At 36.4% G+C, this 26,179-nt stretch overlaps 1 protein-coding gene and 1 long non-coding RNA gene across 3 annotated transcripts in view; one reads left to right on the forward strand and one right to left on the reverse strand.

Moving 5' to 3' along the window:
• The window catches only part of LOC309619052, a 373,591-nt gene extending 356,200 nt beyond the window's left edge, over positions 1-17,391 (reverse strand). The window contains exon 1 of the long non-coding RNA XR_014238735.1: positions 310-17,391. This is a non-coding gene — a long non-coding RNA (uncharacterized lncRNA). The remainder of the gene's footprint in view (positions 1-309) is intronic.
• SMURF2 (SMAD specific E3 ubiquitin protein ligase 2) overlaps positions 1-26,179 on the forward strand; it is a 117,809-nt gene that overhangs the window by 51,251 nt on the left and 40,379 nt on the right. For both annotated transcript variants that reach the window (XM_082373691.1, XM_082373692.1), the window contains exons 2-3: positions 18,709-18,747; positions 24,290-24,398. In XM_082373691.1, coding sequence (XP_082229817.1) covers positions 18,709-18,747; positions 24,290-24,398 — 148 coding nt within the window. The remainder of the gene's footprint in view (positions 1-18,708; positions 18,748-24,289; positions 24,399-26,179) is intronic.

Consider the following 26,179-nt stretch of genomic DNA (forward strand, 5'->3'; position numbering starts at 1 on the left):
GGAGAGCATTTGGAATAAAGGCAAAGGCAGAAAAGTCCTGGGCTTATTTGAGGGGACAAAGAGGATGATATTTTCAATGTAGGGGTTAATGAGAGAGAAAGAAGGGATCATGACAGCCTCTGAGTGAGGAATCTATAGAAAATGAAGATGGAATCTGGATTCAAAATAACCTAAGCTCATTTACTAGGTGACAGGTTGGAACCGGCCACAACTTTTGAGTTGTAGTTTCCCTTTCTGTGGATTTTAGAACATAACTTCCAAACTTGTAAGGGCTGAGCCAAAGACTCTGTGCACAAATTTTGGGGGCACATTATAAAATGCTGTAGCTATATTATTTAAATGTGAATATTGTAAATGGAAATAGGCAGAGAGATATATGATACCTGATATAATCTGGCAACTACTTTAGGTGTTCAGGGAGATGGAGAGATAAGAAAGACATTTGCTTTCTGGATGATTGCAAGTATGTGTTGCAGTTCACAGAACTAGGGAGGTCAAAAGGAAAAAGAGCTGGTTCAGTAGGGAAGCTGATTAATTCAATTTTGAATAAAGATAATTTCAAGTGCTGGTAAGGTATCCAAGTGGGTATGTGTGGTAGGCAGTTGAAATGTGGGCTTGGATTTTGAGAGAGGAGTGAGGCTAGACATACAGATTGAGACTCATCAATATTTACCAAAAGCTTACTAGGTACATAAACTTTCTTATTGACTGAATATTTGTGTCTGTGTCCCCCCGTATTTCATATGTTGAAACCCTAATCTGGGAATTCCCTGGTGGTGCAGTGGTTAGGACTCTGCACTTCCACTGCTGGGGGCATGGGTTTGATCCCTGGTTGGGGAACTAAGATCCTGCAAACCAAAAAAAAAAAGAAACCCTAATCCCCAGTGTGATGGTATAAGAAGGTGGGGCCTTTGGGAGGTAATTGTGTCATGAAGGTGGAGCCCTCATGATTGGGATTAGTGCCCTTCAGGAGAGATGATACTTCTTTTGGCAATGTGAGGATACAGCAAGAAGGTGGCTGCAAAACAGGAAGGGGATCCTCACCAGACATTGAATTTGCCTGTACCTTCATCTTGGACTTGCCAGCCTCAGAACTGTGAAAAATGAATGTTGTTTAAGCCACCCAGTCTATGGTATTTATTACAGCAGCCTGAACTAAGACAGGCTTCTCACCAGGTTGTGAGAAGATCCCTTTCTTGCTGTTTAAGGTGCTTGCAACCTGATGGATTAATTTTATTTGAAATTTTAGAGTAGAAAGAATAATAATAGCTAATATTTATTGAGCACTTGCTGTATACCAGGTACTGTTCCAGGTGTTTTATGTGTTTCAATTTATTTAATCTTTAAAACAACACTATGAGGTGGCTCCTAGTATTCCTCATCGTAACAGATGAGATATCTGAGGTAAAGAGGCCTTAAGTAGTTGTTCAGGGTCACAAGTTAATAAGTGACAGCACCTGGTTCAAACACAGGCATTCTGACTCTAAGTGTTTAACTTTATATAGTGCTTATAGCTTAACACTATAGTATGCTGTCTCTGTGAATGTCTCTAGAAAAAGAGGGTAAAGGAGAGAAACCTGGGAGTGGCCAGAAAGTGATGTAACTTTTCCCCTAGGTGTAGAATAGTGTTAAGGCTTCATTGCAACTATATTCTTGAATTTTATACTAAGATTTCCTTCTCTTGGTGTTTTGATGAAGAAAGTAAATTATTGTATGGTTTAGATATACTAAATCAATCTCTTGAGCAGCCACCAGTTAAGAAATGAGTGTTTGAATGAAGGTGTCCAGTGAGGAAGGGGCAGTGGCTGTCTCCAGTAGCACTAGCCTGATAACGTTCAGTCTGCAAACTGCATTGGAGGTCCTTAAGTCATAGTGAATTTACCATCCTTATGAATGAAGGGTAGTACTTTTATGTATTTTCATCCTCAAATTGGAGAAATGAATTCAAGGAAATTTTGATTTAAGACAGCAGAAATGCTTTTAGATAGTTTCTTACAATAACAGCTTCTATAGTTTGCCTGCTACATGCCAAGTACCTAGACTACATGCTTTACATTTATTTCATGCTGAATATGTTGCTTGGCTTTAGCGGAACCTTTTTTTTTTAAAAAAACATGTGAACTTACGCCAGAACTTGATTATTATGTTTATAAGAGAAACTTTATTTTAAAATTACCTCTGATCACTATAAGGTAAATATTTACAGTTGTGGAAGAAATAATATCTGCCCTTATTATGTCAAAGTAGATCATTGTTTTTGTGTTGAAAAAGTTTGCACTTAATTTTTTTAAAACTTATTTGTACACCCTAATCTTGTTTCAGTTTTATTCAGTTAAAAAGTATACTTGTTAGGGAAATTTTTTCGAGTAAAATCTTCATATGTTTGAAAATTTTTAAAAAAAGTAGTTACACGCATATATATGGAATCTAAAAAAAAAAATGGTTCTGATGGACCTAGGGGCAGGACAGGAATAAAGACGCAGACGTAGAGAATGGACCTGAGGACATGGGGAGGGGGAAGGGTAAGCTGGGACGAAGTAAGAGAGTGGCATGGACATGTATACACTACCAAATGTAAAATAGCTAGTGGGAAGCAGCTGCATCGCATAGGGAGATCAGCTCGGTGCTTTGTGACCACCTAGAGAGGTGGGATAGGGAGGGTGGGAGGGAGACACAAGAGGGAGGGGATATGGGGATATATATACACATATAGCTGATTCACTTTGTTATACAGCAGAAACTAACACAACATTGTAAAACAATTATACTCCAATAAAGATGTTAAAAAAAGTAGTTACATTTTATGAAATGTAAATTTTCATGAAGTATTTGGTTAGAATCAAAGTTTGTCTGTGTTTGCCCTTGTTTTGAAAGTAGATATATATATATATATCTATGAATATGTGTATATATATATATATATTTTATGGATATCGTATGAGTTGGCTGCATGCTCACCTGCCATAGTAAATAAGAACTTGCAAGGTGAAAAAAAAAGTAGTTACTTAAAAGTTGTTTGATATGAGTGAACTGGAAGGGTCATTTTCAGTTGGTTAACTTGAGAAACAGTTTTGCCTTTGATGAAATATTTAAATGGTGACTTTTTTTTTTTGGTAAGAGTATTTACCTCATTTTGGTAGAACCTGTATCTTTTAATACATCATCTATATACTAATTATTAATAAATTAACTACCTGCCAGATACTAAATACATGAAGCTAAACTTAGAGGCCAGTTTGTTTTGTAACATGCATGAAACGGATTGCCTAAAATTTCTTGATTAAATGGCACTGTAACAAGATATTTAGTTAAAAGCAGGTTTAATATGATTGTAGAGGTAAACTATAATCTATTGAAAGAGAGAAATTGCTCATCTTTTGGAGGAGGTCCTTGTGCAACCTGGGTTTCTATTAGCTGTTTCTGTGAACCTGTTTCACCAGTAGTTGCTTTAGCGTGTTAAGTTCCTTTAAAAAGGAGGAGCTAACCTGACAGTCTATGTTCAATTCTATATATGGTGGTGAAGAGTTTGGATTCTGTGATTAGACTATTTGAATTGGTGTCTCCACTTTAGCACTTACAGTGTAATCTTTGGCAAGTCTTTTATGCCTGAACCTCAATTTCTTTATCTCTAAAATGTAGGTAGGGACTTCCCTGGTGGTTCAGTGGTTAAGACTCCTCACTTCCACTGCAGGGGGCACGGGTTCAATCCCTGGTTGGGGAACTAAGATCCCACATGCTGCGTGGCCAAAAAAAAAAAAAAGTAAAATATAGGTAATGCTACTACTTAACTTCACAGAGTGGTTGGTATACACTTGCACATAGTAAATATTCAATAAATGTTATCCAGTCTTTTTATATTCCTTACTAAAATTCCTTTTTATTTAATGTACTATTTAATAAATGAACTTTTACTCTTAACAGCATATTAAGAAATATTTTCTTATCAATAAATATTTACATAATTTTAATGGCTGTGTAATATTTGCGCATGCTATTTGTCATCCTTAACTATTTCATTATTGTGTAAATAAGGTTGTATCTGATATTTCTGCTAAGTACAGCATTTTGTAGTAATGCTTTTTTGGGGTAATAACGCTCTTGAATATGAATCTTTGTGTAGTGCTCCTGTTTCAAGCAACAATAACTGAAACATATGTAATAATTATATTGTGTACACGTTTTCAGTAGAACTTAAATTTTGTGTTTAGGAGTTGAGGTAGAGGTTGTTTCTTGGAACAGAAAGATCTAAATTGTTGTCATGTGCCCGTGATCAGGAAGGGTGTATATTGTAGACATTTTTAAAGCACTAGGCCATCCTGTTGGAATTTGTTTAGGAATGCTGTCCTCAACTTCAGTTTTATTTTACAATGTTAATATAAGTTCAGAGAAAATACAGAGTAATCTACTCTGTTGAAAAATAGTCTGTACAACTTTCAGGAACAGTACTATATTATAAAATCTGTTTTTGTGGGGTGAAGGAAAATGGGATGTCTGAGTGGTTTTTTTCTTTCAAGCAGCCTCATTCCGATCAGCAGTGTAATTGGAATGCAACTCCAGTCTGGAGGAGGAAAGGGAATTTTTGGCAAGAAGATATTGAGCAGTTGGGAGTTTTATTCAGATTTAGCATAGGCAGCCATTCATTATGAGTACAACTCAGTAAGAGCAGCAATAGCATTCTATTTCTGCAGCTGGGATTTATACTCTGATATTATTAGATGGTGTGTTGCATATAGATAGCTCTTTTCCAACCAGAAAAAGAAATTATCAGCTTAAATGAAATGATAATATTTATTGCATCTGCACTTCTGCAAGTAGTTTCTTCCAATCACTGCCTCAAATAAAATATACTAAAGGACATTTTTATGAAATTTAAAAATATTTCTTGAGAAAACAACAAAAAGCACTTACGGCATGATATTATACCTGACCTGCAAGCTCTGAGGGCAAAGGACTGTGTCTTATTTATCTTTGTATCTGCAGAATCTATCATTGCACTTGGCACAAAGTGGGTGTTCAGGAAATGTTAATGAAAGAGTGAATGAAGGAGTGCTCCCTTCTCGTTAAGCATCTCAAGGTGGTCACGTCTGGGGACTTCCCTGGTGGGTGCAGTGGTTAAGAATCTGCCTGCCAATGCAGGGGACACAGGTTTGAGCCCTGGTGTGGGAGGATCCCACATGCAGCGGAGCAACTAAGCCCGTGTGCCACAACTACTGAGCCTACGCTTTAGAGCCCAGAGCCACAACTGCTGAAGCCTGCGAGCCACAACTACTGAAGCCCGTGCACCTAGAGCCTGTGCCTCACAACAAGAGAAGCCACCGCAATGAGAAGCCCACGCACTGCAATGAAGAGTGGTCCCTGCTCGCTGCAACTAGAGGAAGCCTCTGCGCAGGATTGAAGACCCAGCACAGCCAAGAATGCGTGAATGAATGAATGAATGAATAAATAAATAAATTTATTTAAAAAAAGATGGTCACATAAATAAATAAGTACATAAATTATTAAAAAAAAAAAAAAAGATGGTCACATCTCCTTGTGTGTGAAATAGAGAGGAAGTTACCAGTATACCAGCAAGGCTGATCTTGCCTTATTTTGATTATCTCCTCTATTTCAAACCCATCTATCTGCTGAAGAGTAGAATAGCTAGAACAGGTTTTAGGTTTTGGGAGTGTAGACATAAGAATGAGAAATGCTTTGAAGGAATTTGAGAGGGGTAGTAACATGATCAAATTAGTCTAGTAAAATTAATCTAGTGCAGATCTACAGGCTGTGGGAGACATGGTCCCTAATGGAATTTGAAGTAATGGTACTGTGCTGGTATAATGCCACATTTGTAGTTATCAGTGATGATAATATCTGGAGTCCAGTATAATGTTTTGTTTTAGTACAGAAATTAGTGGAAGTTCATTGAATTATATTCTTAAGAATTCTGCACCTTTCTTTATAAATTATTTCAATAGAAAACTTACTAAACATTAAAAAATTTGAAATATTGATAGCTGTCTAAGTGGAAGTGTACACTCCTTAGCCTTTGTTCTGGCCCCACCCCGCTTACAGGGTTTCTCTCCTGCTAGTCCCTTCCAGTAATTTAGTTTAGTGTTTCTCAACATTATTTTTTACCTCTCTCCTGTAATAATCATTTAGAAAACAAAAATGAAAGTTCTTCTGCACCGCTACCCTTCCCAAGCGCCACGATTCCCAATCTTGGCTCAACTTTCTATAGTTTCTGTTACAAAAAATGATAGATTTACAAATATAAATTTATGCAAATATAAATGTAAAATTATACTACAAATATAAAAATCACATTATAATATTATACATACATTCCTCAGGAGATTCTGATATATACCTCCTTAGCTGAGAATTTGTTATGGTGACAAATAGGAGTTTGTTCTAGTGAAATTCATCAATTCATTGAGCATTTACTGAGCTCTTATAATTGGTACTGAGGACAGAAAGAGCAGTGGGGTGTGGTTCTAGTACCCAGAGTACATTCCCAAGAAAAAGAACAGTAAAGACTCCAAGGGGTAAAAATTTATTTATGTAAACAAATTACCAAAATCTCAAATGGTGCTTGACAATTTCCTTTTAAAATTTACAAGTACGAGTTTCTGTTTCTAGGGTATAAATAATTAAAAGACTGTCTGACGCTTTTGAGATCTAGTGTTAAAGTTAGCAGTCTGACCAATCTTGATATTTCTTTGTTTTAAATTAGTCTTGTTTCTCTGTGTTATCTTCCTTAGTCTCAGGGTTGCTAAAATTTCTCTTTATAAACTTTGAACCCGACTTTAAAGTTCATTCTGCTCTCGATTTTTTCAATTACCCCTTTAAAACTTAGTCATAGGGAGGGAGATGCAAGAGGGAAGAGATATGGGAACATATTGTATATGTATAACTGATTCACTTTGTTATACAGCAGAAGCTAACACACCATTGTAAGGCAATTATGCTTCAATAAAGATGTTTAAAAAAAAAAAAAAAAGGGGAAAAAAAAACCAACTTAGTCATATATTAGCAACATCTTATTTGTGATTAAAAGAAAATTTGTCAAACATGACCTGATGAGTATGTTTTAAATAGAGGGAAATGATAACAATGAGATTTCATTAAGTCAAAATTATGATTACTTGCAGATTGGTAATCTGTCTGTCACATAGTATAAAAAGTCGCCCTTTCAGTGAAATTATTTTAGATTATTTTAGAGTTTGTTTTATTCATTTAGCATTTTACTGAGTGCCCATTAAACTCCTGGAGCAGTGTTTGTTTGGTGCGGGAGATATAAAGAAATGATGCAGACATGATTTATGCTGGGTAGAGTTTACCACCTTTGTAGTTATAAGCAACATTCTAAACTTAAAAACTTATAATAAAGTGTAACGAGTGCCGGTGATAAGCATGGGCTTCTGTGAAAATACAAGTGGACAGAAGGTTGAGAGAAACACGTTCTAAAAAGCTTTCTTCCCTTTTGAGACCTAAAAGATGAGTAGGTGAAGAAGCCTGGGAAAAATGTTTCAGGCGGAGGGAATGGCACATGAAGGCTGTGGGTGAGAGATGGAATGTATTTGAGAAAGTGAAGGTTTACTGTGGCTGGATCTTGGACTTGGATTCTTGGAGGGGAGGGGTGGTGGTGGAAGATGAGGTCAGAAAGGTAAGCAGGAGCCAGGGCCTGATGGGTTTGTAAACCAAATAGGTTTTGGGCAAGACCTTGGCAATGTTCTGAGGATGGAGGTCAGTAGAGGAGACGAGAGACAAGTTTCCTGAGAAAGTGGTAGGTTGGATATGCGATCCAGAGCACAGGTGGAAAGATTGTTTTGAGGAATGTTTTAAGCATGTTTTGGAATGTTATTAGGAGGGGAAATGGAAGGAATTAAATTATATTTTTAGAAAGATCACTTTAGGTCCAGTGTGGAGAGCTGATTGGAGGCAGTTGAGGCTTAAGGCAGGGGACTGATGGGGAGGCTGTTGTAATGACCTAAACAGTAGTTGATGGTGGCCTGGACTAGGGTGATGGCACTGGTAATAGGGAGAAGTGGACAGACGAAGGATATTTCAGAGGCAGAGTTGATTAGAATTGGTAATTGCCAGGAGGTGGGGAGGGGGAGGAGTAGTGAAGGTTGCTATGGAAGTTTCTGACTAGGGCAATGGAGTGGAAAGCAAGGATATTTATTGAAAGAAAGTAAACTGGAGAAGGAGTTTGAGGGAAGCAGGGGGATGGTGATTTTAATTTGAGGGCATATTTAGTGTGCCTGTGTGGACCTGGAGTTCAACAAAGAGCTAAGGGTTGGGTTTATAGCTTGAGGTTTCATCAAAATAGTAAAGACCAGGGAGAATGTATGGGAAAGTGGCTCTTCAAATTTATCTTTCAAGACGGGAGGAGGAGCTTTGTCAAACTGTTGAACTATGAACTTTCTCCCCAGAAAAGTACACGTGCATATAACAGTTTTTGTTTTTATTTTGTTTTTCTTTCCCACTATGGTTTATTACAGGATACTGAATATAGTCCCCTGTGCTATACAGTAGGACCTTGTTGTTTATCTGTTTTATATATAGTAGTTTGTATCTGCTAATCCCAAACTCCTAATTTATCCCTCCCCACCACCTTTCCCTTTTGGTAACCATAAGTTTGTTTTCTATGTCTGTGAGTCTGTTTCTGTTTTATAAATAAGTTCATTTGTATTATATTTTATTTTTTAAAAAATATTTATTTCTTTATTTGGTTGTGCTGGGTCTTAGTTGCAGCAGGCTCCTTAGTTGCGGCTCTCCAGCTCCTTAGTTGTGGCTTGTGAACTCTTAATTGCGGCATGCATGTGGGATCTAGTTCCTTGACCAGGGATCGAACCCAGGTCTCCTGTGTTGGGAGTGCAGAGTCTTAACCACTGCGCCACCAAGGAGGTCCCTGTATCATATTTTAGATTCCACATGTAAGTGATAGCATATGGTATTTGTCTTTCTGATTTACTTCACTTAGTATGATAATCTCTAGGTCCATCCATGTAGTTGCAAATGGCCTTATTTCATTCTTTTTTATGGCCGAGTAGTATTCCAGAGTGTGTGTGTGTGTGTGTGTGTGTGTGTGTATCACATCTTTTTTCTTTCTTTTTTAAATTAATTAATTAAATTTATTTTTTATTAAAAGAATTTTTTATTTTTATATTTTTAAAATTTCTTATTTATTTTTATACAGAAGGTTCTTATTAGTTATCCATTTTGTACATGTTAGTGTATATATGTCAATCCCAATCTCCCAATTCATCCCATCACCACCCTACCCACCCCCGCCCACCACTTTCCCCCCTTGGTGTCCGTATGTTTGTTCTCTACATCTGTGTCTCAATTTCTGCCCTGCAAACCGGTTCATCTGTACCATTTTTCTAGGTTCCACATATATGCGTTAATATACGATATTTGTTTTTCTCTTTCTGACTTAACGTCACTCTGTATGACAGTCTCTAGATCCATCCACGTCTCAATAAATGACCCAATTTCGTTCCTTTTTATGGCTGAGTAATACTCCATTGTATATATGTACCACATCTTCTTTATCCATTCATCTGTCGATGGGCATTTAGGTTGCTTCCATGACCTGGCTATTGTAAATAGCGCAGCAATGAACATTGGGGTGCATGTGTCTTTTTGAATTATGGTTTTCTCTGGGTATATACCCAGTAGTGGGATTGCTGGATCAAAAGGTAATTCTATTTTTAGTTTTTTAAGGAACCTCCGTACTGTTCTCCATAGTGGCTGTATCAATTTACATTCCCACCAACGGTGCAAGAGGATTCCCTTTTCTCCACACCCTCTCCAGCATTTGTTGTTTGTAGATTTTCTGATGATGCCCATTCTAACTGGCGTGAGGTGATACCTCATTGTAGTTTTGATTTGCATTTCTCTAATAATTAGTGATGTTGAGCAGCTTTTCATGTGCTTCTTGGCCATCTGTATGTCTTCTTTGGAGAAATGTCTGTTTAGGTCTTCTGCCCATTTTTGGATCGGGTTGTTTTTTTTTTTAATATTGAGCTGCATGAGCTGTTTATATATTTTGGAGATTAATCCTTTGTCCGTTGATTCGTTTGCAAATATTTTCTCCTATTATGAGGGTTGTCTTTTCGTCTTGTTTATAGTTTCCTTTGCTGTGCAAAAGCTTTGAAGTTTCATTAGGTCCCATTTGTTTATTTTTGTTTTTATTTCCATTACTCTAGGAGATGGATCAAAAAAGATCTTGCTGTGATTTATGTCAAAGAGTGTTCTTCCTGTGTTTTCCTCTAAGAGTTTTATAGTGTCCAGTCTTACATTTAGGTCTTGAATCCATTTTGAGTTTATTTTTGTGTATGGTGTTAGGGAGTGTTCTAATTTCATTCTTTTACGTGTAGCTGTTCAGTTTTCCCAGCACCAGTTGTTGAAGGGACTGTCTTTTCTCCATTGTATATCCTTGCCTCCTTTGTCATAGATTAGTTGACCATAGGTGCGTGGGTTTATCTCTGGGCTTTCTATCCTGTTCCATTGATCTGTATTTCTGTTTCTGTGCCAGTACCATATTGTCTTGATTACTGTAGCCTTGTAGCGTAGCTGAAGTCAGGGAGTCTGATTCCTCCAGCTCTGTTTTTTTCCTTCAAGACTGCTTGGCTATTTGGGGTCTTTTGTGTCTCCATACAGATTTTAAGATTTTTTTGTTCTAGTTCTGTAAACAATGCCATTGGTAATTTGGTAGGGATTGCATTGAATCTGTAGATTGCTTTGGGTAGTATAGTCATTTTCACAATATTGATTCTTCCAATCCAAGAACATGGTATATCTCTCCATCTGTTTGTATCATCTTTAATTTCTTTCATCAGTATCATATAGTTTTCTGCATACAGGTCTTTTGTCTCCCTAGGTAGGTTTATTCCTAGGTATTTTATTCTTTTTGTTGCAATGGTAAATGGGAGTGTTTCCTTAATTTCTCTTTCAGATTTTTCACCATTAGTGTATAGGAATGCAAGAGATTTCTGTGCATTGATTTTGTATCTTGCAACTTTGTCAAATTCATTGATTAGCTCTAGTAGTTTTCTGGTGGCATCTTTAGGATTCTCTATGTATAGTATCATGTCATCTGCAAACAGTGACAGTTTTACTTCTTCTTTTCCGATTTGGATTCCTTTTATTTCTTTTTCTTCTCTGATTGCCGTGGCTAGGACTTCCAAAACTATGTTGAATAATAGTGGTGAGAGTGGACATCCTTGTCTTGTTCCTGATGTTTGAGGAAATGCTTTCAGTTTTTCACCATTGAGAATGATGTTTGCTGTGGGTTTGTCATATATAGCCTTTATTATGTTGAGGTAGGTTCCCTCTATGCCCACTTTCTGGAGAGTTTTTATCATAAATGGGTGTTGAATTTTGTCAAAAGCTTTTTCTACGTCTACTGAGATGATCATATGGTTTTTATTCTTCACTTTGTTAATATGGTGTATCACGTTGATTGATATGCGTACATTGAAGAATCCTTGCATCCCTGGGATAAATCCCACTTGATCATGGTGTATGATCCTTTTAATGTGTTGTTGGATTCTTTTTTTTTAAATTTTATTTATCTTTGGCTTTGTTGGGTCTTCATTGCTGTGCGCGGGCTTTCTCTAGTTGCGGCGGGTGGGGGCTACTCTTCATTGCAGTGTGCGGGCTTCTCATTGTGGTGGCTTCTCATTGTGGAGCACGGGCTCTAGGCGCACGGGCTTCGGTAGGTGTGCCACGCAGGCTCAGTAGTTGTGGCTCACAGGCTGTAGAGCGCAGGCTCAGTAGTGGTGCCTGGGCTTAGTTGCTCCGCGGCATGTGGGATCTTCCTGGACCAGGGCTCGAACCCGTATCCCCTGCATTGGCAGGCGAGTTCTTAACCACTGTGCCACCAGGGAGGCCCGTGTTGTTGGATTCTGATTGCTAGTATTTTGTTGAGGATTTTTGCATCTATATTCATCAGTAATATTGGTCTGTAATTTTCTTTTTTTTGTAGTATCTTTGGTTTTGGTATCAGGGTGATGGTGGGCTCATAGAATGAGTTTGGGAGTGTTCCTTCCTCTGCAATTTTTTGGAAGAGTTTGAGAAGGATGGGTGTTAGCTCTTCTCTAAATGTTTGATAGAATTCACCTGTGAAACCATCTGGTCCTGGACTTTTGTTTGTTGGAAGATTTTAAATCACAGTTTCAATTTCCTTACTTGTGATTGGTCTGTTCATATTTTCTGTTTCTTCCTGGTTCAGTCTTGGAAGTTTATACCTTTCTAAGAATTTGTCCATTTCTTCCAGGTTGTCCATTTTATTGGCATAAAGTTGCTTGTAGTAGTCTCTTAGGATGCTGTGTATTTCTGCGGTGTCTCTTGTAACTTCTCTTGTTTTCATTTCTAATTTTATTGATATGTGTCCTCTCCCTCTTTTTCTTGATGAGTCTGGCTAATGGTTTATCAGTTTTGTTTATCTTCTCAAAGAACCAGCTTTTAGCTTTATTGATCTTTGCTATTGTTTTCTTTGTTTCTATTTCATTTATTTCTGCTCTGATCTTTATGATTTCTTTCCTTCTACTAACTTTGGGTTTTGTTTGTTTTCTTTAGTTCCTTTAGGTATAAGATTAGATTGTTTATTTGAGATTTTTCTTGTTTCTTGAGGTAGCCTTGTATTGCTATAAACTTCCCTCTTAGAACTGCTTTTGCTGCATACCATAGGTTTTGGATCGTCGTGTTTTCGTTGTAATTTGTCTCTATTTTTTGATTTCCTCTTTGATTTCTTCAGTGATCTCTTGGTTATTTAGTAATGTATTGTTTAGCCTCCATGTGTTTGTGTTTTGTACGTTGTTTTCCCTGTGATTGATTTCTAATCTCATAGTGTTGTGGTCAGAAAAGATGCTTGATGTGATTTCAATTTTCTTAAATTTACTGAGGCTTGATTTGTGACCCAAGATGTGATCTATCCTGGAGAATGTTCCATGTGCACTTGAGAAGAAAGTGTAATCTGCTGTTTTTGGATGGAATGTCCTATAAATATCAATTAAATCTATCTAGTCTGTTGTGTCATTTAAAGCTTGTGTTTCCTTATTAATTTTCAGTCTGGATAATCTGTGCATTGGTGTAAGTGAGGTGTTAAAGTCCCCCACTATTATTGTGTTACTGTCGATTTCCTCTTTTAGAGCTGTTAGCAGTTGCCTTATGTGTTGAGGTGCTCCTATGTTGGGTGCATATATATTTATAATTGTTATATCTTCTTCTTGGATTGATCCTTGATCATTATGTAGTGTCCTTCCTTGTCTCTTGTAACATTCTTTATTTTAAAGTCTATTTTATCTGATATGGGTATTGCTACTCCAGCTTTCTTTTGATTTCCATTTGCATGGAATATCTTTTTCCATCCCCTCACTTTCAGTCTGTATGTGTCCCTAGGTCTGAAGTGGGTCTCTTGTAGACAGCATATATATGGGTCTTGTTTTTGTATCCATTCAGCGAGCCTGTGTCTTTTGGTTGGAGCATTTAATCCATTCACATTTAAGGTAATTATTGATATGTATGTTCCTATTATCATTTTCTTAATTGTTATGGGTTTGTTTTTGTAGGTCCTTTTCTTCTCTTGTGTTTCCCACTTAGAGAAGTTCCTTTAGCATTTGTTGTAGAGCTGGTTTGGTGGTGCTGAATTCTTAGCTTTTGCTTGTCTGTAAAGCTTTTGATTTTTCCGTCGAATATGAATGAGATCCTTGCTGGGTAGAGTAATCTTGGTTGTAGGTTCTTCCCTTTCATCACTTTAAATATATCATGCCACTCCCTTCTGGCTTGTAGAGTTTCTGCTGAGAAATCAGCTGTTAACCTTATAGGAGTTCCCTTGTATGTTATTTGTCATTTTTCCCTTGTTGCTTTCAGTAATTTTTCTTTGTCTTTAAATATTGTCAATTTGATTACTATGTGTCTCGGCGTGTTTCTCCTTGGGTTTATCCTGCCTGGGACTCTCTGCACTTCCTGGACTTGGGGGGCTATTTCCTTTCCCATGTTAGGGAAGTTTTCGACTATAATCTCTTCAGATATTTTCTCAGGTCCTTCCTCTCTCCTCCTTCTGGGACCCCTATAATGCGAATGTTGTTGCGTTTAATGTTGTCCCAGAGGTCTCTTAGTCTGTCTTCTTTTCTTTTCATTCTTTTTTCTTTTTTCTATTCTGCAGCAGTGAATTCCATCATTCTGTCTTCCAGGTCAATTATCCGTTATTCTGCTATTGATTCCTTCTAGTGTATTTTTCATTTCAGTTATTGTATTGTTCATCTCTGTTTGTTCGTTAATTCTTCTAGGTGTTTGTTCTTTAGTTCTTCTAAGGTCTTTGTTAAACATTTCTTGCATCTTCTCGATCTTTGCCTCCATTCTTTTTCCGAGGTCCTGGATCATCTTCACTGTCATTATTCTGAATTCTTTTTCTGGAAGATTGCCTATCTCCACTTTGTTTAGTTGTTTTTCTGGGATTTTATCTTGTTCCTTCATCTGGTACATAGTCCTCTGCCTTTTCATTTTGTATATCTTTCTGTGAATGTGGTTTTCATTCCACAGGCTGCAGGATTGTAGTTCTTCTTGCTTGTGCTCTATCACTTCTTTTTTATCCATTTATCTGTTGATGGACATTTAGGTTGCTTCCATGTCTTGGCTGTTGTAAATAGTGCTATGAACATTGGGGTATATGTATCTTTTCTCATTAGAGTTTTCTCCAGATATATGCCCAGGAGTGGGATTGCTGAACCATACGGCAGATAATAAGTTTTTTGAGGAACCTCCGTACTGTTTCCCATAGTACCTGCACCAACTTACATTCCCACCAATAGTGTAGGAGGGTTCCCTTTTCTCCACACCCTCTCCAGCATTTGTTATTTGTAGACTTTTTAATGATGGCCATTTTGACCAGTGTGATGTGATACCTCATTGTAGTTTTGATTTTCATTTCTCTAATAATTAATGATGTTGAGCATCTTTCCATATACCTGTTGGCCATCTGTATGTCTTCTTTGGAGAAATGTCTATTTAGATTTCTGCCCATTTTTTGATTGGGTTGTTTGATTTTTTGTTATTGAGTTGTATGAGCTGTTTGTATATTTTGGAAATTAAGCCCTTGTCAGTTGCATTGTTAGCAAATATTTTCTCCTATTCCGTAGATTGTCTTTTTGTTTTGTTTATGATTTCCTTTGCTGTGTAAAAGTTTATAAATTTGATTAGGTCCCATTTGTTTATTTTTGCTTTTATTTCTGTTGTCTTGGAGATGGACCTAAGAAAACATTGGTATGATTTATGTCAGAGAATGCTTTGCCTGTGTTCTCCTCTAGCAGTTTTATGGTGTTGTGTCTTATATTTAAATCTTTAAGCCATTTTAAGTTTATTTTTGTGTATGGTGTGAGGGAGTGTTCTAACTTCATTGATTTACATTTGGCTGTCCAGTTTTCCCAACACCGCTTGCTGATGTTTTCTCCATTGTATATTCTTGCCTTCTTTGTTGATGAGTAATTGAACACAGGTTTGTGGGTTTATTTCTGGGCTCTCTATTCTGTTCCATTGATCCATATGTCTGTTTTTGGGCCAATACTGCACTGTTTTGATTACTATAGCTTTGTAGTATTGTCTGAAGTCTGGGAGGGTTATGCCTTAGGATTGCTTTGGCAATTCTGGGTCTTTCACGGTTCTATATAAATTTTAGGATTATTTGTTCTAGTTCTGTGAAAAATGTTATGGGTAATTTGATAGGGATCACATTAAATCGTAGATTGCCTTGAGTAGTATGGCCATTTTAACAGTGTTCTTCAAGAGTATGGGATATCTTTCCATTTCTTTGAATCATCTTCAGTTTCCTTTATCAGTGTTTTATAGTTCTCAGCATATAAGTCTTTCACCTCCTTGGTCAGGTTTATTACTAAGGTTTTTTTTTTTTTTTTGATGCAATTTTAAAGGGAATTTTTTTTTTACTTGCCCTTTCTGATATTTCTTTGTTAGTATAAAGAAATGCAACAGATTTCTGTATGTTAATCTTGCATCCTGCTACCTTGCCGAGTTCGTTTATCAGTTCTAGTGGTTTTTGTGTGAGTCTTTAGAGTTTTCTATATCTAGTATCATGTCATCTGCACCAATGCTCTGTTGAATAGAAGTGGTGAGAGTGGGCATCCTTGTCTTGTTCCAGATTTTAGCAGGAAGTCTTTCAGCTTTTCACCATTGAGTATTATGTTGGCTGTGGTTTTGTCATAAATAGCTTTTATGATGTTGAGATATGTTCCCTCTGTAGTTTTTATCATGAATGGATGTGGAATTTTATCAAATGTTTTTTCTGCACCTATTGAGATGATCATGTGGTTTTTTTGTCTTTTGATGATGTAGTGTATCACATTGATTTTCATATGTTGAACCATCCTTGTGATCCTGGGATGAATCCAACTTGATAATGTGGTTTCAGTTTGCTAATATTTTGTTGAGCATATTAACAGTTTACATATAATTCTGAGGTTTACAGGATGGATATCTGTGCTCCTCGGTTTATAGAGTAAAAGAGGACCTAAAGTAAAGCCCTGAAGAACCTCAAGTTTCATGGGTGGAGCAAAGGAAAAAGATCTGGCAGAAAAGACTTTAAATGAATTTTATGCTTGGTGTAAAACCAGGTGAATGTGGTGTTAAACAGAAACCAAAAGAAGAGAGGGGTTTTAGAAGAGGGAGTAGTCAGTAGTGGCAAATACCCCTCAGGGGTCAAGTGTGATAAAGAATGAAAAGTATCCATTGGATGGATTTATTAATTAGGTCCCCAGAGCTTTGGAGAAGCAGTATAGGGGCAATGGTGAGAGTAGAAGCCAAATTGCAGTGGATTGAGGCATTAGTGGATATAAAGAAGTGAAGTCACAAAGTGTAGACAGTGTTTTAAAGTAGTTTCATTATGAAGGAAAAGAGGTAGGATGGTGGCTGGAGTGGGGAGGCATGGGCAAGACTTGAGTATGTTTAAATACTGACGAGGCAATCGGTAGAGGAAGTGGAGGGACAAGTTCTTGAGAAAGTGGTGGGTTGGGTATGAGATCCAGAGTACAGGCAGAAGGATGGTGTTAGGAGAGTAGACATTGTAAGTGGAAGGAAGAAAAAAAGAATGAGTGTTGAAACAGTACGTCTGTAGGTTTAGTGACAAGAAGTTGGAGGACTTCCCATGTATTTTCTGTTTCTCTTAAGTAGGGTGTGCATTTATTTTACATCTTGAATCTTAGGATGGTGGTAAAATATTATGAATGCCTCGTCAATACTGGAGATTATAATTTGGATTTATGTATGTGTTGTTTATGTATTGATCATGAGTATTCTGTTCAGTTTATATGATGATAATAAAAGTTTAGAGAGGAGTTCTTCTTCTTTTTTTTTTAAAAGAACGTTTAATCAGATCCAATTCCAGGTACTATATGACAACAGCACCCACCCTCTTGGTTTTCTCTCTTTCTTTCTTTTTTTGGCCACACCGTGCAGCATGCGGGATCTTAGTTCCCCAACCAGGGATTGAACCTGTGTCCCCTGCAGTGGAAGCACAAAGTCTTAACTACTGGACCGCCAGGGAAGTCCCTAGGGAGGAGTTCTTCTAAATCAAGTTTCTGATTTGGTACTCCGAGTTATGGCTTTAGCTTTCATGATTGAGTTTTTATGTTTTTAAACTATGACAGGGCCTAAGAGACTCTGACTAGTAAATTAGTATCTTGTGCTTACTTAATAATTTTATTCATTTACTGATGGCATCTGTGCTCAAAATTATTTTTATTTGAACTTTTAAAGTGATTAATTATATTTAGACTTGTTCCCAAGGTTTATATTAAATGAATTTTTATACACTAAACTTCCAATAAGTGTAACTAATTGAACAGACCATTTAAACTGTGAGTAGAAGTGGGTAGAAGTTAACCCAACATTACTTTCATAGATATTTTATAAATTAAAATATGAATATATGGAAATTGGTGGTTTCCCTTCACTTGTAACAAGTTTGGATTAAAGAAGTTAATGACTGTATAAACAGTGATTTTTAAATTGACATGCAATTCACATACTGTAAAATTCATCCCTCTAAAGCATGCAATTCAATGGTTTTAATATATTCACAAGGTTGTGCAGCCATCACTGTGTAAGTGATAATTTAATGCAAGGTAATCCAGAGAATGTGGATTTGGGATAGCTATCTCAATATATTAACTTAATTTTTGAAGGTCTAGTAGATCTCTCTTGTCATTGAGCCGATGTTTCTGTGGAGTTTAGATGGAGAATAAATAACAGAACGTCATTTTTAAAAATAATGTCACCAGTATCAATTAAGCTTTGTTTTCTTATGATCCTCTTCAGTATAAAATTATTTTACCCTTTAAAAAATATATATATATATAACCCTCAATTTACATATTTCCTCCTTAGAACTATGTTTTTCCCTTGCCACCAAGCTACTCTGAGACTAGATCTTGATGGAAGACAGGAAGTGGTTCTTTATTAGAATACCAGATTTATAAACTTTCTTGCCCTCAGCTGTTACTGGTGATCATTGCTGAAGTTGCCACCACTGGTTCAGCTGTCTTTTGCTACTCTTTAATCAAAGATTGTGATCATATTTCATACCTTGCTATAGTTAGTGTTTAATTATTATTCACTGGTATTTTCAATGTTTCAAAATGAAACTTTGACAATGCAGCCTCACCATTTTAATTCTTCCCATGTATTTTTTTGTTTCCTTTACAGTACTCTGTGCAAAAAACTTGGTGAAAAAGGATTTTTTCCGTAAGTAAATTAACTTTAAATCTTGTATGTTGTGTGTAGATTCTGTGGAAAGCATTTTCAGAATTGTCTGGTTTAGGGATTTCTCTATTCAGAAATATACTCAGTGTTGTTTTATGAATTCTTTGATTCAGAGGCTTTTGACATCACATGTTTTAAAGAGGATTTTGTGTTCCTTAGCCCCTTTCCCTTTATCCACTGCCCCCCCCCCCATATTTGTGTGAAACGTGTGTGTAGGTGTGTATATGCAGACGAATGTAATGTATGTTGAAGGTGTGCATACTACTAGATTTCTAGAAAAGGTTTGAGATTATTTCGTAAATACTTTTTCCCCTAACATTTTATAGGAAATCTTACCCATGCATTCAGGAGTCATTGGAAGGTAGAGAAGTTATTTAGCCTGCTTGGAATTTCCAGAGTATAGGAAAGAAATCTCTGCCACATTTGATCGTAGAACCTCTTATGTCTCAGACTCCAAAACAGACATTTAGTTCTCATCTTTGCAGTCTCTTTGCCAATCTGTTGTGAAAATTTTTGTGGCTTTATTTAGGATTAAGTTTTGCGAGGGAAGATTGGGAAGTGTGTGTGTGTGTTTACCCTATAATATTATACTTCACATTCACTTTAAATTACTTTGTAAAAATGATATAATTTTTGGACTTCCCTGGTGGCTCAGTGGTTAAGAATCCGCCTGCCAATGTGGGGGTCACGGGTTTGATCCCTGGCCTGGGAAGATCCCACATGCAGTGGAGCAACTAAGCCCATGTGCCACAACTACTGAGCCTGTGCTCTAGAGCCCCTGCGAGCCACAACTACTGAGCCGGCGTGCCACAACTACTGAAGCCCATGCGCCTAGAGTCTGTGCTCTGCAACAAGAGAAGCCACCGCAATGAGAAGCTGGTGCACCACAAGAAAGAGTAGACCCTGCTCGCTGCAACTAGAGAAAGCCCGCGTGCAACAATGAAGACCCAACGCAGCCATAAATAAATAAATAAAAATATTAAAAAAAGATATGATTTTCAGTAAAAAAAAAAAAAAAAAAAAGAGTCCAAGCCAGCAAAATTTTTTTTGAATTTTTGAATTTTATTTATTTTTTTATACAGCAGGTTCTTATTAGTTATCTATTTTATACATATTAGTGTATATATGTCAATCCCAATCTCCTAGTTCATCACACCACCACCACCCCGCCCCGCCAGTTTCCCCCCTTGGTGTCCATACGTTTTAAGCCAGCAAAATTTGATAAATAAAAATGTTTGAAGTTAGATATAGAGAAGTTCATTAGATTTTTAAATTCAGGTCCTATCAGCCAGCAAAAACTGGCTATGTATGCTGTCTAATTTAATATATGACTTAGTTAATTTTCAAGTGTTTGATTAAAAGAAGTGATAAGCTCTTGATATATTTTTAAATCATACTTAATTCATTCCACTTGAAATTTTATTACTTCCAGTCTTCCTAGAGTAGAACCTAAATTAAAATTTATAAAATAGCATAGACTATGTAATTGAAAAATTATGCTTATATGGGAAAGCAATTAAATAGGATAATCTGGGACCTAATTAAGCAGTTTCCAGTTTATGTACCATGTGCCTTCTACCCTATAGCATGTCGCAGGAGGAGAGGCCAGTGACCTCTCTCCTTGCTGCCACCAATTAATGTTATCTTCACAGGCTGCTGCTGAACTACCCACCTCATCTCTGTTGCTAATAACCTAATAACCAATGTGTACTCCTTTACCCTCCTTAAGGTTGATCCAAGGTAGGGTTTATCCTAGTGGGACTGCAAAGTGGCCAATGGGATTGGATAGGCAGGTGACAAGGAGAAGAGGGAGGGAAGTGAGTAGTGCACACTCTTAGAGCTTCTTCTATACCCCCCAGGACAACTGGTCTGGTTTTAAAGACAAACTCTTCAGTTTTGTCTCCTAGCCTTCCTTCCCAAATTCTTTTCCTTCCCCTGGAGTCCCAAGACACACCTTCTCCAATAAAATATCAGATATCCTTGTCTCAGTTTTCCTAGGAAATCTAGAGGAATCTTACTCTAATTCTCTGTAAGCCCCTGAGAGCCGATTATTATCAATTATATGATCTTTATCTGTTCTTAAGTTGTATGTGAAAAAAAGAAGGAAAGAAGGAAATCTTCCCCTTTTTTATTGTTGTAAGCAGTAAAAATTGATAAAAATTCTTGAGTTGTGAGCTTGCTTCAGGGATAAGAAAACTAGGGGAAACTGTGTGATTATCTTTAAAACCCAGAATGGAAAAAACACTTGATGACCCTGGAAAGGAAAACAGGAAAGCCAATCCTGAGGCCTTCAGAAGGGACTCAGCCAAGGATGGAACATCCCGCAGGTTCACAGTGGCGGAGGTCCTCCTGCTGTGATAGATTTATATATTTTTTTGATCTGTTTATAAGTTGAGGGTTGCCCACATTAATTTTAAAGAAAGAGTTAAATAATAGTTCCTAAATCTCTTAATTAAATTTGAGTGAGAGTGTGCATTTATTGATCAGAATGCAGTTATTGATACTGTAATATAGTTGTTTTTGCTTGTAAATCAGTTTAAATCGTGTTGAATGGGAAATGTAAATTTTAATATGAAACATGACTATAGGCTGACTATATATATATGTGTATATATAAATATATTTAACTCTGGAAAAAAATGCAGTGCCATGTGTTGTCTTTTGGAATTTGTATAATTTGAGATAATACTATTTATTCCAGGGTATCTACCTTTGCTGAGAAAAGTTTTGCTAACTCATTTTTTGGAACTATTTTCAAACTTACTGGCTTTTAAAAATAAAAGTACAGTACATCCCCCTTCCCCCAAAATTTTGGCAGGAAGAATTTCGGACACATAGGACATATAAGGAATTTTACAGTGAATACCCATCATCTAGATTCTGCCATTAACTTTATCACATATCTATCCATTTATCCGTTATCTGTGTTTTTAAAAGAATGTTTTTATTGGTATCAAATTCTTTCTGTCTTTTATGCCACGTTTAAGTAAAAGCTTTGTGTGTAAGGTGCTTTGTTAAGGTTTGTGTAGGGGCCAAATTGAAGTCAGTGAGCTGCAACATGGTTGGTTGAATATATTTTTTCTTCCCCAATCAAAAATAAAGCTTTATTTTCTCTGGTAAGTAACTCTTTAAGTTGAAATTTTTGTTTCATCATTTGCAGCTCATTAAGTGCGTTAGCGTAGTGAGGAAGTTCCTGAGCTTTAGCTATTTTATATGACTCAGAAATGATGGGGAGAATTGAGAAATTTTTTAAAATACAGAAAATACTTTAGCTACTTCATATTTACCGCTAGAGGTCTCACTAACTTCTGAAAACTTGATATTTTTGACTACACTGGAAGAACTTGGCTCTCAAGTTAAATTCTTGTAGAATAATATAATCAGGTAAGTTGAAACCTAGGTATTTATTTTGTTAGGGAATAGAGCTTGTATTTTGTATTATTTAACAGAAGGGAAACATAGGAGGATGGGACTTAGACTTTCATACTTAAATAAGGATCTGGAAGCCACACCTAGTGACTTCTGTGTGGAAAATGTTGTTTTTCTCAGTCCTAATTCTTTAACTAGTTAAGCACCATCTAAAGGGAAAGCTAGAAATGTGATTTTTGTTTGTTTTTGCTTGCAGACATACATTTATCTGTTTATTTGTTTAGATGGTAGAATCAAAAGAACAAGATAAAACGGATTCCTCCCAGGAAAAAAATACTTAATGTTATTGAAGGTAGAGGGGAAAGTATTCTTCCATTAGACACATCTACAAATGGTTAGGTATTATTGAAATACTAATATGAATAGTGCTAAACTTAATTAAACAATATAGTTAAATAGATTGCTACCCTAACTTGCCAAGTTTTTTCTTGAATACTTAATACTCTTAAATATTAGTCTTTTCTTACGTATTTGAAGTTGACAGATCACGGAATCGTAGAATTGGAAAACTGGCTAGGTGATTTCTGTCTGGCCTTAAATCTTGGCAGATTAGTATCTTGACTTAAAAAAAATTAGCATAGATATATCAAGGTACAAAATTTCTGCAATTATCAACACTTACCAACATTTCGTTTTAGTGTCTTCAGCTGTCCCTAGGAAATTTACAGTATCTCAGTATGTCTCACATCTAAACTGTTGTTGTGGTCTCTAACATTTTATTTAGTTCCACCTTCGTCCCCTGGCTTTTAAAATTCTACTCATTCTACTGTTCTTCATCCTACTGTATGAAGCTTACATCAGCTTCTCTGTACCTTTAATCTTTCCTTCTCTGAATACCACTAGTAGACAAATATGACAATGTATTTACAGCCATGCTCAAGAATCTAAAGTGGCTCCCTGTTCTCTACCTCAGTCATTCCAAACCTTTATTTTCTGACTTTTAAGCCTCTCTTACTGGATCCGTCTTATCTCTCCAACAGTATTTACTTTTACACCTTAGCACAAATGCTTTGATTAAACCCCTCAAAGTCCTTCAGATATTGTTATACCCTCCTTGGAACGCCTCCTGTTTGTCCTTTAAAGCCCATATGAGTCCCATCCCCTCAAAAAGGGGCGGGGTGGGGGGGGGGAGAAAGCCTTTTTCTATTGTTCACACTCAACTTGTTCTGCTTTTCTGAGCTCTTGTACTCACTGTTGAACTACATAGTAAATGAGAGGTGTGATACAGCATAGTGGTTAAGTGCATGAAATCAAGAACCAGACTGTGTGTGCATGGGTTTAGAATCTAAACTTTAGACCCTGCCTCTGCCACTTACTACTGGGTGACCTCAGGCTAGTTAATTAACCCCTTTGTGCCTCAGTTTCCTCATCACTAAAATAGAATAGTAGTATTTACCCCATGGGGTAATTTTGAAGATTAAGAGATTTAACATATGTAAAGCATTTAGAATAGAGCCTGACATAGTATTATAAGTGCTTTCTTTATAATCAGTACGGTCAAAAACTTGTTTATTCTCAGGAGTTTTTTTTGGTTTTTTGTTTTTAATGTATGGTGTTTTAATTTTCCCAATTAAATAGTACGGTCTTTTAAGGCAGGGTATTAAATTTTTTGTTTTGGTTTCTCATCACTCATGATAGTTAATCATTAAAACTTTTTGGCTAATTTGATATCTCTGTAGCCTGTGTTACTGTGTGAAAACTTTAATATGCTCTTTCTTTAAATGAGCTACTAAGGGAGACCGTGGGAAAGCTCTAAGAGAGCCAGGGATGTTTTAAGCATTCACCTTTCTGGGGTTAAAGGGCTGGGAAAGATCTATGATAACTTGTACATTATAAAGTAATCTCTAGACTTTGGTAGTTTAAGCTGAGCATGTTTTGAGATAGCAAGAAAAAATGTAGTTTTTGATATTTAATGTAGAATTAACTTTAATCTTAGTTTTAAAATGGACCACTTTTCATTTATAGCTTATCGTTAAACTTTTTATGAAGGATGGAATAATCTTTTGTTTTGTAGCAAATATTAATCTTTATATAATTAATCTCCATGTCAAAATATTCTTTAATTAAAAAAGAACCCTCCCTTTTTTCCCCACAGGGCTTCCTGATCCATTTGCTAAGGTGGTGGTTGATGGATCTGGGCAGTGCCATTCTACAGATACTGTGAAGAATACACTTGATCCAAAATGGAATCAGCATTATGACCTGTAGGTTTAAACGATTTATTTGAAATGAAACATGGAATCACTGTAATTTAATATAGTCTTTGAAAAGAATCACTGAATATGATCTGAGTTTGATCTGTGGTGTAATTTGGTCCTCACAGAGGGATGCAAAACCTAGTGTGAAAGTACTTTGGCTTATTGATAGCTGGTTTTGGAAGGTGAGCTATGCTTAATAAGCCCATGAAGAACAAAATGGATACACAGTATAGAGCAACCCCCCCCCCCACCTTTTTTTCAATCAAATAAAGGTATTAATTCACTTTAGGTCAGTTATAAGTATAAATCAGAAATCATAATTGGAGTACACTCATAGGCATTCTTTTTGTTTCTTATATGGATGGTTTCTTTCTTCTAAATTTTATTTTAATCATGGTAGCATATGTACTGTTTTTAAAAAAGCAGATGATACTGTAGGTCTTTTAAAGGGAAAATGCAGTTCACTGTCCCATTCTTATTCCTGATTCCAATTCTCAGGGTAACTGTTTTCAATAACTTTGGCTGTTTGTTCTAGAATTTTCTTCTGCTTCTAGATATCATGCTTATTTATAGCATTTAATATAAATATATATTTATTTCGTGTTAGGTATTATTTTTACATTTTCTACCATAGAAAATGATTTAGCTTTTATAGCTGATACCTCTCATCCCATTCCTACAACATCCACATGACCCTTTCCTTCTCCCAGTCCTCCTGTATAGTTATTTGAACCTTTTCAGTTACATCATTGTTCTGTTGTTTATGCTATTATGATCATGTAAATATTCATAACTGAGTCACGTGGTGTGCAGTGATTACATTTTCTTTCTTGACAACTTCTGTTTTTATGAAGTTAATAACTGTCTAACTTTGCCATTTGTTTAGTTTTCCATCTCATTAAGAAATTCACAAACTCTCTTACAGTACTGAACGTCTCCTCTGCTTATTTATGTTCACCACATGAGATAGTCTATTGGCTTTGTTTTCTTCTTGGAGATAGCCCTCCTAGAGCTTCTATCCTTTACTTGTCTGGACTGGTAGTTCTCTAAGACCTTCTGCACAGTTGTCCTGGAACTTGCCTTTATCATTATGTTGGGAATTTCCTTTCTCTCTTCTAAGTCCAATGACTTCCTATTTTTCTGTTTACTTCCCTGTTTTGGTGAAGTATATCTTCCATTGTTATCTTGAGGAAGAGTATAAAGATGGGGAAAATTTCTTTGAGATTTTGTCTGAAGATATATTTTGTCTTCTTACTTGGTTGATAATTTGTCTGAGTATAGACTTCTAGGTGAGACATCACTTTCCCTTCAAATTTTGAATACATTACTCCACTGTCTTCTAGGTCTAGATCAGCACTGCTGAATAGAAATACAATGTGAGCCACAAATGGGAGCTTATCTGTAATTTTAAATTTTCTAGTAGCCACATTAAAAAAAGTAAAAAGAAACAGATGAAATTAAACTTAATTATATGTTTTATTTATCTAAAATATCTTTATTTCAACACGGTATCAAAATAAAATAATCGAGTTGTTTGTTTTTTTGTTTATTTTATACAAAGTCTTTGAGGGACTTCCCTGGAGGTCCAGTGGTTAAGGCTCTGCGCTTCCACTTCAGGGGCACGGGTTCAATCCCTTGTCGGGGAACTATCTCGCATGCTGCGTGGTGTGGCCTTTAAAAACAAAAACAAAAAGCAACGAAGTCTTTGAAATCAGGAGTTTGTTTTGCATTAACAGAGTGCCTCAATTTGGGCTAGCTATATTTCAGGTACTCAGTAGCCACATGTG

Source organism: Balaenoptera borealis, assembly GCF_965194805.1.
Source record: "Balaenoptera borealis genome assembly, chromosome: 20".
Classification (NCBI taxonomy): Eukaryota; Metazoa; Chordata; class Mammalia; order Artiodactyla; family Balaenopteridae; genus Balaenoptera; species Balaenoptera borealis.